The sequence below is a fragment of the Miniopterus natalensis genome, chromosome 4, assembly GCF_054644295.1.
Source record: "Miniopterus natalensis isolate mMinNat1 chromosome 4, mMinNat1.hap1, whole genome shotgun sequence".
Taxonomy (NCBI): domain Eukaryota; kingdom Metazoa; phylum Chordata; class Mammalia; order Chiroptera; family Miniopteridae; genus Miniopterus; species Miniopterus natalensis.
Genome location: NC_142084.1, coordinates 84,689,257 through 84,707,148, shown reverse-complemented (window position 1 = coordinate 84,707,148; position 17,892 = coordinate 84,689,257). Strand labels below are relative to the sequence as shown.

At 43.2% G+C, this 17,892-nt stretch overlaps 1 protein-coding gene and 1 non-coding gene across 4 annotated transcripts; both read left to right on the top strand.

Annotated features, from left to right (window-relative positions):
* Positions 1-6,630: 6,630 nt before the first annotated feature.
* Positions 6,631-12,100, top strand: MED7 (mediator complex subunit 7). 3 transcript variants are annotated; one of them, XM_016209544.2, is made up of 2 exons: positions 6,631-6,700; positions 11,015-12,100. In XM_016209544.2, the coding sequence occupies exon 2, from the start codon at positions 11,032-11,034 to the stop codon at positions 11,731-11,733; it is 702 nt and encodes a 233-aa protein (XP_016065030.1). In that variant the 5' UTR covers positions 6,631-6,700; positions 11,015-11,031; the 3' UTR covers positions 11,734-12,100. The 3 variants fall into 3 exon arrangements, with proteins under 3 accessions (XP_016065030.1, XP_016065032.1, XP_016065029.1); XM_016209546.2 differs by lacking the exon at positions 6,631-6,700 and adding an exon at positions 7,192-7,425; XM_016209543.2 differs by lacking the exon at positions 6,631-6,700 and adding an exon at positions 7,192-7,466.
* On the top strand, positions 9,258-9,360 carry LOC148093397 (U6 spliceosomal RNA). The gene has a single exon (XR_015714515.1). It is a non-coding gene; the product is annotated as a U6 spliceosomal RNA (small nuclear RNA).
* Positions 12,101-17,892: the final 5,792 nt, after the last annotated feature.

Below are 17,892 nucleotides of genomic sequence, written 5' to 3'. Positions count from 1 at the left end.
CTTCTCAGTTGCTTTGATGGGCAGCTGGAAAATCCCACCTTATGGTTTCTTATATACAAAGACCAATAGATGCCTGGGATCAAGGTGTCCTTGGAGTTGACTCCTTGAAGCAGTGAATACAGGTAGAAGCAGAGAAAGAAGCATGCTCTCAGAGACCCGAGAGGGGCCCTGGGGAAGCCTCCTGGGGACGCAAGAGGTTATGGGGTACAGGAGAGAGAGAAAGGGGAACTCCTTCCAAAGCCATCAAATTTATGCTGCGCCAGAGGCCGATACAGCCTAGTTACAAATGGCTTAATCTCATGATTCTGTAGACTGTGGCTTTATCTTTTGTCCTTCTTTTAGTCTTGTTTTATGCATTTCCACTCCCACACCCCAAAACACTGCTTTAACATAAACCTAGTTTGTCCACCATGCAGGCTGTTGTTAGCCGAGGAGACCCACAATTGACACAAATGCCACCAAAGTCAAGTGGAGGTGGGGACTTGCCCACCACAGCGAGCTCTGCCAGGCACTCTCTCTGTATTTCCTTTTCTATCTTGACAGTACATCAAGACAAGATTTCAAAGCAACAGGCCTCTTCCTCTGGGGGGAGATATCAATTCAGGCATCACGTCAATACACCCCATCAGATAAAGCCAATATTTTTGACAGCAATACGCACTATCATGGTAGCAATTCTGCTGCAGCAAGTGTAAGGAGGAGACGGTTGGCTGATTACTAACCAGTCTCCCAAACTTAAACCCTAGCACACACACCTCTAAGTACAAAAGATGAGAAAAGGATCTTTTTACAACAGCAAAATAAGATAATTCGTGGAGTTGCTGTGATCGGGTGGAGCCTTTCAGGCAGAAGAAAGATTTACTGTGGTGGGGAGAGGCAAAGTGCCTCAAAATACTGAAGGCAGTGTCAGGGCTGGAGGGCAAGCGTGATGGGAGAGACGCTGGAGAACACTGCAGGGGACAGGCCAGGCAAGGCTCTGAGGTCCACGCGAAGGATTTTGATGTCCGACCTTAGAGTACTGAAAAGCCACCGAAATGTTTTAAATAGGGGAGTGAATTGATGAAATCTGCGCTTTGTAAAGGGCACTGTGGTTGCTGTGAAGAGAAATATTTGGGGGAGGGGTTGTTAATATGTGACCTTACATCACTTCCTATCTTTTGCCACAGGATCCATAAAATAAGGAGATTGGAGGGGATGTCTTGAAAGACACCCTTCTGTCTGAAATGTCCATGTGGGGTGGGCATTCCTTCAGTGAAGGACTTGTGGCCCAGGCCGCTGGGAGTGAGTTTGGACACTGCCTTAGCTTCAGACAACTCCCTCACCCAAGGTAAAGCTCTTCCCAGAGCACACAACAAGAACTGATTGCTGTGAACCGTGAAGATCTGGTCATCTTATCCCAACACCAACCAGCTCTCAAGAGCCACTAGAGTTTGAGAAATCGCTGTGGGGCCCGCCTCTCAGCTTGACTTCGTCTTCTGTGTACCCCTGCTTTCCTCCCTCCCCTCCACAGGTGCCGGTCCCAAGGGCACTCCTTAATAAACATCCTTCTCACAAAACTCTACCTCAAAATCTGTCTCTCTGCAGTGTTATTTAAAACAGCCAAGATATGGAGGCAACCCAAGCGCCCATCAATAGATGAGTGGATAAAAATGGCTCTGGTCCATACATACCATGGAATATTACTTGGCCATACAAAAGGATCGCATTGGCAATGGCATAGATGAACTCAGAGGATAATATGTAAAGTGCAATAAGTCAGTCGAAGAAAGACAAGCACCATATGATTTCACTTATATGTGGAATTTAAAGAACAAAATGAATGCATAAACAAAATAGAAACAGACTCCTAGGTACAGAAAACATACTGATGGTTGCCAGAGAGGAGCGGGTTCAGGGGGATTGGGTGAAAAAGATGAAGGGATTAAGAAGCACAAATTGGTAGGTAAGAAATAGTCACAAGGATGTAAAGTACAGCCTAAGGAATATGGTTTTGAATTTAAACAACTTAAACATAAAGTACATATCCTTATTGCAATATTGTGTCTACTTTAGAAAGTTCAGAGCATGTAGATATGAAAAAAGGAAACAAATATCCAATTGATTGCCTTGACAATTCACTGATTACGCAAAAATGGACTGGTTAGACTTATGCCTCCAGAAAGATGGTGTAGATATATTTTTCCCTATTCCTCTCATGCATACAACTCAAGACGTAGGACGTTGTATATAAAATAAACATTAGAAAACCCTGAAAGGTGGAGCGATGCAGAAAGGCCAGCCAGGGACCACAGGAAATGAGGAACAACATGGTGCTGAGTTCCCTGGGCTTTTCTTTTGGTCTCATGCATCCCAGACTTGGAGCTGAAGGATCTGGCAGTCCTGAAGAAAGTCCCAACAAAAACCTTATCTCAATAGCCAAAGGACTGGGAAAGGAGCAGCCAAAAAAGGCAGAAAGCTTTCACACTGTACCTGCTCTACTCCAGCCAAACATCACAGAAAAAACAGTGCTCCTACCCACCCACCCAAGAAACCAATAAAATGGAGAGATTTTGTGATGATTCAAAAACAGGCATGATAATGGTATTCTGCATAAGGATGTAAATGTAACTTTAACCCCAGTAACAGCTACAACAAATAATTCAAAAGGGCCTATCTGCCTTCTTATGGGATGCTAAATCCCTTTTAAGTTCTTCAGCCTGCAAGAAGAGAGAACTGGTCCTCGGTGGGACCTCATGGTCCTTCAGTAGGATCCCACATGTGGGACACAAATCTTTGTTATCAAATAAAGTGTAAACTGGGGATAGTTCCCAAATGCCAGGGTTACTGCTGTCCCCTGCTGCTAAGGAAAGAGATAGCAGGCACAAGAGACAGACATCCTCCCCTCCCATCTGCTGCACACAGATCTGGGTTGTTAGTAACCACAGAGGAGGTCGTTAGTAACCAGGAGACAGCAACAACGGTAAAAACAGTGATTAGGAATTGAAACTGTACAGCAAGGAATGAAGACTTAGTGACATCTCTTACCTAAAGCGCAGTGTTGAAACAATATATATGAGCTGATAGAAATTATATGATAGAGCCCTGGCCAGGTAGCTCAGTTGGTTAGAGGAAAAGAAAAAAAGAAAGTTTACCAAAGGAAAGGTATATATGGTAAATAAGTACACAAAAGACACTCAACACTAGGGAAATGTAAATGAAAACAACTACACAGCTATTGGAATTGCAACAAGTAAAAAGGATGAAGATTCAGAGCAACTGCAACTGTTAGAGTTTGCTGGTAGAAATAAAACATGATACAACCTCTCTTTTTATCTTTTAAATCCTCACCTGAGGATATTTTTTCCATTGCTTTTTGGAGACAGTGGAAGGGAGAGAGAAGAGAGAGACATCAGTGTGATCAAGCCTGCAACTGAGTTATGTGCCCTTGACTGGACTCAAACCCGAGACCTTTTAGTCTTCTGGCCGAAGCTCTAACCACTAAGCCAGACCAGCTAGGGTCATATGACCTCTTTCAAAAACTGCTTGGTGCTTTCTTATATAGTTAAACAGATAACGATTATAAGACTCAGCAATTCCATTCTTTGTAGTTACTAAAAAGCAGTGAAAACATATATCCTATAAAGGTGTGTACATGGATGTTTATAGGACTGAAAATAGCCCAGCTGCCCATCAACGGGTACATGAATGAATGGATTATGGTGCCTCTATACAATGGAACACTCCTTGCCCTTAAATAGGAGCAAGCCACTGATACCTACGACAACACCGATGGGCCTCAAAGTTTTTTGCTAAGTGAAAGAAAGAAGCCAGACACGAAAGTTTACATACTGTCCGATTCTGCTTATATGACATTCTGGAAAAGGCAAAACCACGTGAACAGCAGTCAGATCGGTGGTACCTAGGGACTGGGGTTGAAAGGAGGGAAAGGAACACAGAGGGCGCACAAAGTTGTTGCTTGAGGTGATGGAAATGTTCTGTATCTTAATTCTTGTGGTGGTGGTAATATGGCGGTACATATTCATCAAAATTCAGAGTACAGGCCCTGCCGGTGTGGCTCAGAGGTTGAGCATCCACCTAGGATCCAGGAGATCGCAGTTCGATTCCTGGTTGGGGCACATGCCCAGGTTTAGGGCTCGATCCCCAGTACAGGGTGTGCAGTAGGCAGCTGATCAGGGACTCATCATAGATGTCTCTCTCTCTCTCCCTCTCCCTTCCTCTCTCTGAAATCAATAAAGATAAATTAAAAAAAAATCATAGAACCATGCGCCTAAAGTTAATGTCAACATATACAAATTATACTACAATAAACCTAACGTTAAAAAAAAACAGGGTGGAGAAAAAATGTGAATATTTTTGCTTGCCGCTTAGGCTCCAATGATTAATAGTGATGTCTCTTATAATGTGCCAAGCTCCTAAAACAGGCAAGATGCCAGTTACCACGTACCCCTGACTGTTTCCACCCCCACATCTCTCTCAATCTCGCGTCGCATGCAAGCTCCCTTCCTGTCTAACTCAAGAAGATCGTGACAGCCTCGGGCTCTTTGCTTGAGGCTCTTTGCTGTCTCCCAGATCTCTGCACAGTTGACTTCTTTTCGTCACTCATGTCTTAGCTCCAAAGTCACCTTCTGGGAGAGGCTACCCTAATCATGCTCTATAAAGCAGCTATCCTCATCGCCTGTCACTATCACATTATTTTTGCATTTTTCTCCCCGTAGCCCTTAAGACTAGCTGAAATCCTCATTTGTTTGCATGTTGTCTGTGTCTTTGCAAGGCTTTTGTCCATCTTCTTTACCTTCCAGAACAGTGCCTGGCACAGTAGACTCACAAATAAGATTCGTATTGAATGACGTGTTATTCCTTGCTAAGCTCTTCAAGGATCTTTGCCCCACCTTGTTTGGCTCAGTGGTTAGAGAGTCAGCCCTCGGACTGAAGGGTCTCCGGTTGGCGTCCAGCCATGGGCACACACCCCTGTCGCAGGCTGGATCCCCAGCCCGGGTGGGGGGCAACCAGTCCATGAGTCTCACACTGATGTTTCTCTCTCTCTCTCTCTCCCTTCCACTCTCTCAAAAAGCAATGGAGAAAATATCCTCAAGTGAGGATTAAAAAAAAAAAAGTGGTATGGCCTATGAGAGAAAGAGGGGTAAAAGCCTTTGCAACAGAGTGAAGTGCAGGTGAGTGATGGGGGGACTGAGATGGGGGAGGAACGACAGAGTAAGACATAAAGCACACATCAGCCAGTCACGAAGGGAAGGACTTTGTTGGGTCCTGAGGCAACTGGCATCCAAATACTGACTTGATTTTGATTTTAAATAATTATTAATTTATTTCAAAGTGAGTTCTGTGGTTAAGTGATAAAAGAAGAGTCCTATCTCTTAGAGATACATGTCGAAATGATAAGAGTGTCTGTGGGTAGATAATTGTTGACGTTGGGCAATGGGTACACTGTTCTCTGTAATTTTTTCATATGTTTGTGTGAACCCTGAGAAGGAAAATATCTGCTGAGAGGACCCCTTGTGATGAACTGGACACAAATTCGTAACCAGAGTTTAGCAGCCATTGATGACAAAGTCTTCACTCCCTCTGAAAACAATGGAAAAAACATCCTCGGGTGGGGATTACAAAACAACCACCAAAAAAGGTATAAGTATCGTGGTAATTGCCAGAACTAACTAACTAAAATAAAATAAAATAATAAAATAAAATAAAATGAAATGAAATGAAAAGCAGTCTCCCCTTTGTGTCCCAGGAGCACACCTTCTTTTCTAGTGGATGCTGTGTTTCCCGCTTTTGTAAACTGTTTACCTGAGGAGTTTCTCCTTTTACTGCACCCCGGGCTGAGCACTCCTGTTGGCATTAAATTGGTGGCAGCGACCTTCTGTTGACATTTGGAATGCTCCATAAGTTTTTAAAAATGAAGTCAAAGAATCTTATTTTAAGGAGGTAAAGTTGAGAATTTTTATCAGAATCCATTTTTTTCCTTTCATGGGCGACAAGGGCTTGTAAGTTTCCCATGAATTTAAAAATTTGTGACACTTCTAATGAAAATAACCTTCCAAAGAAAACTTTAAGTCTGGTTTCTTTTTCAATTTGCTAATTTGTTGCCTGGAAATAGAAGAGACATCTCTGAATTTCTAAACAAAAATAAAAGTGGATGGATGGTGAAGAAATGGAAATTGAGACTATATTATTCATTTCCAATCATGGTCGCAAATATTTCCAAATATATTTAAATAGTATATAGAATCCAATCTCATTTTTGAAAATATGACTTTTGACAGTGAGATTAGAGTCGACATAATTTTTAAAAATATCTGCTTATCTGTATTTTCTAACTTTTATGTAAGGCATGTAGATGGATGCCTTGTTTAATTTTAAGCGTTAAAACAACAACAAAAAACCCCCGCAGCCACCAGCTGCTACTGTTACCGAAGGTGGAGGTGCTCGGCCCACTTTAACGCCCCTGGCGACTGAGGCACCAAATTGCAGGAAGGTGGGGGGGGGGGGGGGGGGAGAGGAGGGGAAGTATGCGCAGGCGCAATAGCGAGCCAGCGGTCTGAGGCGGGACAAGAGTCTCGGTTGAAGGACAGCTCTTTCAGCCAATAGAGAGGCAGCACCGTTGGCTTCTTCCCGGAGGAGGGCGCCGGAAGTCGGGTTTCACCTGCGGTGAGGAAAGCGGCTCCGGGAGTGAAGCGGCGCTGAGGTGAGTGGGCGGCGACGACTTGGGGCTCCGTTCGGCGCGCCTTTCTCGTTCCGCATCCCGCAGCCTCGTCAGAGCGGACTGGGAAGGGGGGAGGCCTGGGGCGGGGCGCGCGCTCGCTCCCCCTCCCGCGGCCCGCAGCGCGGCCTCCGCGCCGCTCTCGGGGCCCCGGGGGCACAGCCCGGCGGGCTCGGGGCTGCCTCCGGGTGGCGAGGCCGCGCGGGACGGGCGGTGGGGGGACCCGGTTTAAACAGTGTGCCCTTGGCCGGTCTTTCGGCGTCTCCGGCCTGTGGGAATGGGAGTGCCACCCCTGCCCGTCCTCCTCAGGGGCCAGTGCTGAAGTCGCTAAACTAAGAGGGGGCGGGGAGGGGGATCCTAAGCCCAGGCGCCCCAGATTCCCGTGGAGAGGCCGTAAAAGCAGCCCAGCCGCCCGTGCACGTGGACAAAGAGAATCCGGGGCCTGGGGGAGGGGCCCGGCGTTGGCTTCGCTGAAGACCTCGGTCGCCTTGGAGAGTTCAGTCCAGAGACGTGCTGAGAAATAAACATTTCCGTGCCGTGTCGGGCGCCTGCCGCACGGTTAGGAGCTGCCCAGGTGACTGACTCAAGAGGGCTTGCACCGGGCAGCGGGGCGGCCCGAGGACGAGGGTTCCTGCTCCTCACCGTTCACCAGCCCGTCGGCCTGGGGCCCAGGCTTCCCCTCCCGGAGACTCGGGATCCTTATCCGCAAGGTGAAGTTAGTAATAGCACCTAACTCAGGATTGTTACGAAGGTGAACTAAGAGAGGGTATTAAACAGCCGTCCCTGTCGCGCGGTGGGCCTTTGGAAAAGGGCACCTTAACTGGGGGTCGCGCGTGGCGCTGGGAAGCCCGAGACGGGGCTCGCAACCTAGAGAGGCCCCCGCGGGTGAAACCTGGGCTGCCTGCACTTTGTTTTGAAGCACCAGTTCTCGGATTTTGTAATTATGTCATTAATAGGAGAACATTCCCGTTTTGGGAATATGCACTGCGGTATTTGGGGACAAAGAGATGAGAGACCAGTAAGGCAGATGAGGGGAAATGTTAACATTTGGGGAGTCTGCGTGAAGAATACGGAACGTTCTTTGTACTATTCATACAACGCTTCTGAGTTTATGTTAAAAAGTTGATTATAACTTTGCAGCTGTCCTACGTTTGTAAATAAGTGAAACAGTACAGTGTTTATAACCCCCCCCATCCCATGCACTTTCACCCCTTTTTACTTAATGGCTGTATTGTATTATACAGACATACTTTATTTAGCCCTCATTGATGAAATCATGCATTAACAAACAAACAGATGAAGGAGTGAACACACAGTAAGGATATTTGTACCTACTTCCAAATTCTTGTTGATGTGGAGCCCTCTTGAAATGGATGGAGCTGCTCAACAAATATTTATAAGCTTCTGTGTGCATGGTTGTGGACTCCGTGAGAACTATGATAGTCAGAATTTTTCCCCTCGTGGAACTTACTGTCTGGTTGGGGAGACAAATTAGATACTGATAGAATAAAAGCTGAAAGGCAGTATCTGCTTTTAATGAATAACCAAGAGTTCTTTCTTAAGAGGTGACATTTTAAGCTAGGGCCTGAAGCAGGAAGAAAAGCATTTGGAAAGACTCAGAAGCAGAAGATGTTATTTAAGAATTGTGTAAGAATGCTAGATTGAAGACAGTATTGCTGGGATAAAATGAGGGGCAAGGGATGTGGTATGAGAAGAATTATGCTGACTGTTATATGGAAGAACAGCAATGAAAGCCAAAAGATCCCTGGGGAAGCCTTTGAATTTCAGGCAAGAGGGAATGGTTAATTGGTCATACTTGATGAATTTGAGATGGTGAAGGTGTAGAATCAACAGGACTTGATAAATTTGACAGTGGTGGGCAGGAGAGGAGGTTGATAAAAGTGGAGGATTAGGATAACCTTTAGGTTTCTGGCTTGAAACACTAGGTGGATCACGGGGACATTTTATTGAGAGGGAAGATTAGGAACTGGGAGAAATAGGTTTAGGATGTATGTGTATGTGGGGGATATAATCAAATAATTTTTTGTTTTTTCGTTCTTAAGTTTGAACACCCTATGAGGCATTAAGAAGGAGCTCAGAGGCAGTCTGGACTGGAGGTGTAAGGAGTCATAAAAATAGACCAGGATTTTTCTACTTTGACAGAATATATTGACATTTTGGACTGAATAATTCTTTGTTGGGGAGAGCTGTCTTGTGCATTGTAAATGTTTAGTGCATCCCCACCCTCTGAGACCCATTAGATGCCATTAGCACTCCTTCCCCCAATTGTGACAACTAAAAATGTCTCTAGACCTTGATGTACATCTCTTTGGTAGGCAGAATTGACCCTGGTTGAGAACTGATAAAAGTCGTCTTAAAAGCTATGGAATTGACGGTGGTCACCCAACAGAGAATATAAAGCAGAGGTCTAAAAGTAGTGGCCAGTAGACTACCAAGACTGTTGTAGATAAGGTTTTTTTCACCCCACAGTACTTGACAATTTCTGGATTAATTAGCAGTATTTAAAAATTGAAAGATCACGATTGCTTTGGCAGCACATACTAAAATCGGAATGATGCAGAGAAGATTAGCCTGGCCCCCTGTGCAAGGATGACACACAAATTCATGAAGTCCTCCATATTTAAAAAATAATAATTGAGAGATTTTACATGAAAATCTGGGTTTTTGCTCTTCCTTGAAAAGTTAAGAAACTAAGGAAGAATGAATCTCATTCCTACATGAAGGATAGAGGCTTTGAGATCTGGCATGTGTATGCTTAGTTCATTTTAATCTCTTCTCTCCCATAGCGCTTCACCCTTTGTATTTAAGTTTGTGAATCCTTAATTTACAGAGGGCCCAGGGCAATCCTCTGCGACATCCTATGTCTCATAGGATGTTCAAACTTAAAAAATTATTTGATTTCATCGTCTATATACCCATACAGCCTAAACCTATTCCTCCCAGTTTCTGACCTTCCCTATCTCAATAAAATGTCCCCATTATCTACACCAACATTAAAATTTGGATAGAGAAAGAGAGGCAGTACAGGAGACTGGGAGGTAGGAGGAAAAGATAAATGTAGGCTCACAGAAGCTGAGTGGGAAGGGGAGTGTGTTGAAAAGGAAGAAAATGCTGATAGGTTGAGTAATAACACCTTAGAAAAATATCCAGTGGATTTGGTTATGTGAAGCCAGATTGCATAATGACAGAAATGAATATGCAGAAGAAGTGAATTGTGGGCTGGGGTAGTTAGAGTAACTCATGATGCCAATGTCCACTGTCTCATTGATTCTCAGCAGCATTCTCTCTCCTACTGTGGCTTGGTGGAAACTCAGGGATGCCCCACAGCTGTACTTAGAACTTCACAAATTCCAAGTATAAAACTGCCTCCAGTATATTAACTTGCCATCTTTGTTGTTAGGTGGTGGTTTATATCTTGAAAAGCTGGTAAGAACAGTCTAAATGAGCACTTGGGATCTTCTTATTTTATGATACACCTAAGCTTAAAATGAGATAGATGTTATTAGGGCCATAGAAAATAAATTTGGGTTTGAAGTTTCTGTAGTAGAAAAATTGTAGAATACCTTGCAGAAAAAAAGACATGGAATTGGATCATCATTTTATCAGAGAAGTTCAGAGGATATCAGCTGTCTGGAATATAGCAATGCTCATTTTTTATCAAAGTGTTTTTTAGAGTTTGCCTGGCTGGGTGTGGCTCAGCGGTTGAGCGTCGACCTAGGATCCAGGCGATCGGGGTTCGATTCCCCATCAGGACACATGCCCGGGTTGCGGGCTCGATCGATGACTCTCTCATCATTGATGTTTCTATCTCTCTCTCTCCCTCTCCTTTCCTCTCTCTGAAATCAATAAAGATATATTTAAAAAATATATACATATTAGAGTTATATATAAGTGTTTGCTTTTCGAAATCAACCTATAATATAAAACAAAAAGATGACATGAGATGGGGAGACAGCATGTGGGTAGTTTGACTATGGAGAGGAGTAGAAAAATGGGGCATAACTGGTGAGGTGTGGAATCTAGAAATTTTCTTTAAAGATGAAAATATACTGCAGCGTATTGTTTTGTGCTGATGAAAGTATTAAGTAAAGAAGGAAAGTACTTGGATGATTAGGATGGCAGCCTTTCCCTGTTGTAAATGTTAGTTTTAGAAACTAAGGAGATCATTTGTTCTGGGCCCCCAACTAGGGCATAAAAAAAAAATATTCTGTCTGTAGTCACTCAATGTGATAGGTTTGTTTTGTAGAGGTACTCTAAATCTTTGGTCTATTTCTATAGGTTCTTAATTTTCCACAATGGGTGAGCCACAACAAGTGAGTGCCCTTCCACCACCTCCAATGCAGTACATCAAGGAGTATACGGATGAAAATATTCAGGAAGGCCTAGCTCCCAAGCCTCCACCTCCAATAAAAGACAGCTATATGATGTTTGGGAACCAGTTCCAGTGTGATGATCTTATCATCCGCCCTTTAGAAAGTCAGGGCATCGAACGGCTTCATCCTATGCAGTTTGACCACAAGAAAGAACTGAGAAAACTCAATATGTCTATCCTTATTAATTTCTTAGACCTCTTAGATATCTTGATAAGGAGCCCTGGGAGTATAAAACGAGAAGAGAAGCTGGAAGATCTTAAGCTGCTTTTTGTACATGTGCATCATCTCATAAATGAATACCGACCCCACCAAGCAAGAGAGACCCTGAGGGTCATGATGGAGGTGCAGAAACGTCAACGCCTTGAAACAGCCGAGAGGTTTCAAAAGCATCTGGAAAGAGTCATTGAGATGATTCAGAATTGCTTGGCTTCTTTGCCTGATGATTTGCCCCATTCAGAAGCAGGGATAAGAGTAAAGTCTGAACCAATGGATGCTGATGATAGCAACAATTGTACTGGACAGAGTGAACAACAAAGAGAAAACTCAGGTCATAGAAAAGACCAGATTATAGAGAAAGATGCTGCCTTGTGTGTTCTAATTGATGAAATGAATGAAAGACCTTGAAGGACTTTTTGTTGTTGTTTTTCTTTTTTCCTTTCAATAAATAGTTCCATATATTAGTTAATTTGTTGTTGGAGAGTCTTAAAAGAGATATAACTGGGAGTTATGCAAACAGCTTCACTCTCCAACTTTATCAATTATGAGATATCACAGTCAGTAATTTCAATTTATGGCAAGCATAGGCAAATGAGTATGACTACATTAAGAGTAATTAACTTAAAAAGCAAAGTGCTGCTGTTGTGAGGAACATTCCTGTTTTTGGAGTTGCACTAATCGTTGAAGATAATCCTCAGTAATAGCAAATTTTCATCCTCGAAAAGTAGATTTGTCATTTGCTTTAAGAATGATAAATAAAGGATATCAAACTGTGTATGAAATCTTTCTTTTACTTAAAAATTTGCTTACAATTTCTGTTGTAGCATTAAAAGAGAAGAACCCCATAGAGTTATAAAACAGCAATTTTATTTTTCCTCTTGACTGCTCCTATAAACACACTATCTCGACCAATCTTGCCCCTATCCTGGATGGGTCCCATAACTTTTTTTAGTCGCTCAGATAATAAGCCCTTTGATCACTTTTAGTTGCAACCATTCATTTTAGTAATCAAAATGTTTATGTAATTAGCTGTACAACTTTTAAAACTCAGTTCATACTTGCTTAAAGCTGGAAGCCTGCAATGGGAAGGGAGTTTGGTGGCAGAGACTGTTAGATGTTCACTGGAGATTGTATCTCCTCTGAGATACGTTGCTGAGATAAGGCTATCCTGCTTTATTTACCCACTCCCCTTGCATTTATGTAAGGTCATGTGACTAAGTTCTTAGCAGTGGAATAAGAGGATAAAAATCCAGGCCTGCACCATAAAAATTTGCACAATCCATTCTGTTCTCATCTGTTGTTTGCATGGCCACACCCAGGATAACTTTGGATCCTCCATTCTCTTCTGACTAGATGGCCATACTCAGGATAACTTTACTATTTTGAAAATGGTAAAGGTTCAATCACTTTGGGCCCTTGAATGACTGAGGACTAGGCCCTCCTTTCATTAACTCCACCCCCACCCTTCCCAGCCCCACAGACACCCAGTCCCAGCTGATTTGACACTATATGAGTAAAAAGTCACCTTGTTTTGAGCACAGATTTTATTTCTGTATCTCTTCCCTCTAACCTCTCCACCACCAGAGTTTTGGTGGAGAGTCTGTCTTCTATCTGAGGTTCTCTGCTGGCCTTTCTCTTAATGTAGGCCAGTGTTTCTCAAAGTGTAGTCTTGGACTAGCAGCATTAGCATCACTGGGGACCCTTTTAGAAATGCAAATTCTCAGGCCTCACTCCAGACCTACTAAATCAAACTCTAGGGGCGTTGTCCCATAAGCTGTGGTTTAATAAGCCCTCACATAATTCTGTTGCAAATAAGATTTAAGAATCACTGATAAAAGTAATGCCTTTCCCCATATGTCCACTTTTGATATTTCCCTCAGTCCCTAGTTTCCAGTATACCATCCTAATGGATTTACTTTATTAAGGTCTTCAGCTCTAGAGCTGGCAAAGACCAGTCTAAAGTGGCCGCAGGTCAATTCTATATGTGGAACATTCATCCTCTTTAGAAATCTTTGGAATATAGCCTGTTCCCAAGTAGACTGGTCACTTTTTTTTTCTGGTATGTATGTGGTGTGGACCTTTGGTCTCTAGAGACTCCAGAGGATACAGTCCAGTCTCTCTTAAGCTTAAATTGAAGGGAGAGGGGAATCCACCTCATCCCCTTCTGGGGAAGCAAGTTAGACAATATATAACACTTGCGCAGCTCTCTAAAGAAACCTTATTTTGCCCTCAACCCTTTATAACCTTAAGGGTGGTGGGTTGAGAGACTATAAAGCAAATTTTCAGCTGCTCTTCAAATCCTTGCAGGGAAAAACCCTAATTGAATCACATTATAATGTTACAAGATTTACAACATAATTTATATATGAGTTTATGTGTGTGTTGGGGAGAAGATTAAGGGATTTAAATGCCACCAGCAATCTTAAATTCTGGCTTTGAGAGGATCTGAGAGGATCTGATCTTGTAGGTTTTTTGAAAGAATTTTGATGTGAACCATTCACTAGGGGTCTGATAGTTACAAGTTTAAAAGCTTATATAAAGTCTTTCTATCTTGTGAAGATTAAAATACTTCTCTGCACACCTGGTTATAATGACTATTCCTGATAGATTGATTCCTGAAAGTGAACTGTCTGGAAGAATAGCCTGGGTACCTTTTGAAATTACCAATCCAGACCACAGAGATTCTGATTTCATTGTTCTGGGGGGTGTGGGGTGGGTGGGTGGGTGTGTGTGTGTGTGTGTGTGTGTGTGTGTGTGTGTGTGTGTGACTTGGCATTGGTTTTAAGAATCTCTAGATGACTTTTTTGTGCAGTGGGTTAAAGGAGTATTGCATTAGTCAGTACTCTCTACTTGAACTAGTTTAAGCAAAAAGCTGAATTTGTTGAAACTTGTTACATGATTGAAGGATAAGTAGAACATCTAAACTATGAAGAGGACTGGGAGGGTCTCCAGGGCAACAGGGATTCAAACTACATCGTGACCCCTTCTCTGTCTCTCCTGTGTCTTTTATCTGTTAGATTCATTCTCTTTACAACACAAATTCTTTCATGGTATGGGTGGAAAACATGGCTGCTGATCATTCCCAAGTAGTAAGTCTATCTGGGAGTTTTGTCTCAAAAAAAAAAAAGGCTAATTAACCAGCCTGGAGGGAGAAATTAGGGGTGGCATTCCTGTTTCCAACTGGGCCAATCAGCTGGGTCCTTGATCCTGTAAGAAATTGACAGTCCCCAAAATGTCTGTATGGGGGGAGGTAGTCTATCTCCCAGGGAAAAGGAGATGCTGAGCTGACCATTTTGTAGATATCTACTACAAATTAAGCACATGTAATTTTTTTATATAAATAGCAAAAATAAACAGGTTGTACTAATTGATATTTACCTCATTCGTGTGAGAGTGGCCATCCCCATTTATTCATGTATTCACTGTATTGATTTAGTTAATATTGTCCTCTCTATGCTTGATACTGGTTTAGTTGCTAGGGGTTTGGACAGGGGAGGAAAATGGAAGAAAGATGAACAAGAAAAATGAGTTAATTTTTGAAGGTTTTAAGTTCATGCCTTAACCATCTGGCCATTACAACACTCAGGAATCTTGCTTCCAATTATATTCCTATTGCCTGCTCAAGATACCTTGACCATTTTATCTTTTTAAATTATGTTTACATGTTCACATTTGTTAAGGGCTTTGGAAAGCAACTTCAAGTATGCTGTGTGGTATTTCAGAGAAAAGGCCTGTGCTAGTGATACTGTTGTAATTTAACCTGGTTATTGGTGACAGGAAGGGAGCAGGGGGAAGGCCAGGTATTTTGGGTGTGCTGTTTGTGCAGCTTTGCCAGGAAGCTGCAGTTTAACACTCCCCAGGAAGTCACTGGTCTATTCCCCACAGATCCCTGGGGGAAGGGACTGGAGAGGGGAGAATAGACACATGCCCAATAAAGTCTGGGTGACATAGGGAAGGTACTTGTCTGTCAGTCACACCTGGGAATAGGTCATTGGCCAGAGTAGGCATGGCCACTGCAAGCAGGGGAAGATTCAAGATATTTAATGCCCTAAACAAAGTTCACTCTCTAGTGCTCTTGCTCTCTCGTGCTCCTGGTTTCTCAGGGGGCTCTCACGCTCCTGCTGTCCTGAATTTGCCCACATAGCCCACAGCCATGTGAATCCCATGTTAGCCTTGCTAAGAAGGAACACACGAGGCCAGATGAGAAGGTAAAGGCAATTTTATTAGGGCATCTGAATACAGATGGTTAAAGCATCTAAATACAGATGAGCTGAGCTCCAAGTGGCATCAGTCCCAGTGGTTGGGAGGAAGTAACCCTCTTTAGAGGGTGTAGGGAGGGAACTTTTTGGCCTATGCAGGAGTAGAAAGCTATTGAATGTAAGGAACAGGTTGTTGCTTGAGATACTTTCTCATGCAGGGAGCGAAAGTTGTCAAGCATAACAAAGAGTGTGGCTAGCGAAATGAGTTTACCTAAAGTGTACATTCTCGTGTGTGTGTGGGGGTGAGCCCTTAGGAACATCAAGCTTTTGTTCAAACCTAACACCCCACACAGTGGACTAATGGACTGCAACTAGCCTGATGCTGTACTGGATGCACCCCCACCGTGGAAAGGAAACTTTGGAGGCTGGCTTTGCTTCTAGCTCTACTGAATCCCCAGCTGCAATCTTCCAGGACTGGATTAAGGAAAATGGGACTTTGGAAACCCAATGATGTAATTCCAGGCAAATAAAAATCACTCATTCTCCTGTGTGAGTCTCAGAAAATTCTTTTTCTCAAGATAGCATAAGGAGCCCACCCTCAGCACCCAATGGGGAAAGGGATACCCCACTCCCACTAGCAATGGAGAAAGACCATAATTTTCACTGGTAACACGAGAGTTACTAGAGAGCCACCCACATTGGCAGGGGCTCTCCCCTCCTCGGGTCTTGTCACACTTGTGAGAAAGCAGATGAGTGATAGAAAGCCATATTGAAGGAAAGCAAGCAAATTCGTTAAGAATACACTTGGCATAAAGCACAAATGGGCAACTCAGCTAGTCTGAGTGTCCCATCTGGTGGGGGTTCAAGGGTTTTATATTTTCCCCCCTTTAGGTTTCAAGGTTCCACTGCCAGATATCTTGGGCAACAAACTAGATTTCAAGGTCCCCCTTTTATATTGTGGCTTTTCCCAGAAATTTATGAGAGCATCTGGCAATCTTATCGTGGTGAGTCCCAAGACTGCTGACTTCTTTGTTCAGTGGGTGAGAAACTCCCCTTTTCCCCCTCCCTTCCCCTCCTCCTGCCCTAGCAGCTATCTATCCTGCCTTACGCTAGGTCCTGAGGTCAGTGGAAACACCAAGTGCAAGGGTCTCATGAGGAAATAAAAAGTTGGCATGATTTGAATAAGAGAGGCTATTATTGCCACAACATAGAGAGGAGGTTGGAGCTAGAGAAGCAGATGGAGGGCAGATTGCAGGATTTAAAACGCCAAGGGAAGGTGTTTGTTTTATCCTAAATGGAATGGAAATCAATAGCAAGCATATAGGGCTTTGTTGACACTGTTCTAACCACTACACACACAGTCATTTTATCCTCACAACAACCCAATGAAATCAGTATGATTTTTATACCCATATTACAGGTGAGGAAGCAGTGGCTCTGAGAGGTTATGTAATTTACTCAAGGCTCCCAAGACAGTGAATGGCCGAGCCAGTATTGAAAAATTCTTTCAAATCCAAACCACTCAACTTCCATACTTTACCACCTCTCTACTGCATTATATAGTTAAAAAGCCATAGGTAATAAATAGTGGAGCCAAGAGTAGAATTCAATATTTTGACCCTATAAAGTCCATATTCTTAGATACTACGTGATTCTGGACTGAGGGAGGAAGAGATTTGTACGTGGAAATTAGGAGCTCTCTTTGTACAGGTTAAGTAAGGCATTTATGTTTTAGACTTCTGTGGGTATTTAAAGTGATACCTACGTATCATCTCCACTATGTGAAACTTAGGGTCAGTTTGGTGGTTTTATGGCTACAAAGCACTTAGCATAATTTCTGGTCCTTAGTAAATTATCAAAGGTCAACTAGTCTTCCTGCTAAGTCTTTTTTTTTTTTTTTTTTAAATCTTCATCCAAGGATATCTTTTCCCATTGCTTTTTCAGAAAGAGAAACATCGATGTGATAGAGACACACGTGGATTGGTTGCTTCCCGTTTGCGAGCTGGGGATCGAGCCTGCAACCGAGATACATGCCCTTGGCCAGAATCAAACCAGGGACCCTTTAGCCCGCAGGCCGGCGCTCTAACCACTGAGTCAAACTGGGTAGGACAGTCTTTTGTCTTTTGCATTTGACATTTAGAACCAAAGATTGAAGAACTGGTTTCAAACTGCAGTATAATGAATCTAACAGTAAGGGGCGCTCTTACCTCAAGTTTCATAGCTGCGGCCGGGTGGCAGAGGAGGGGAGGAAGATGAGGAAACTCAGAGGTTCTGTTTATGATACTGACATTTTTATTCAACAGGTGAGGCTCGCTATCTGTACCTGTGTGTGGCCTTTTCCACTGGAGAGAACAGGGTGTGAATTCTT

What these genes read in the sequence shown, in the direction of transcription:
- MED7 (XM_016209544.2), top strand. Translation starts at nt 11,032, where the DNA reads ATGGGTGAGCCACAACAAGTGAGTGCCCTTCCACCACCTCCAATGCAG.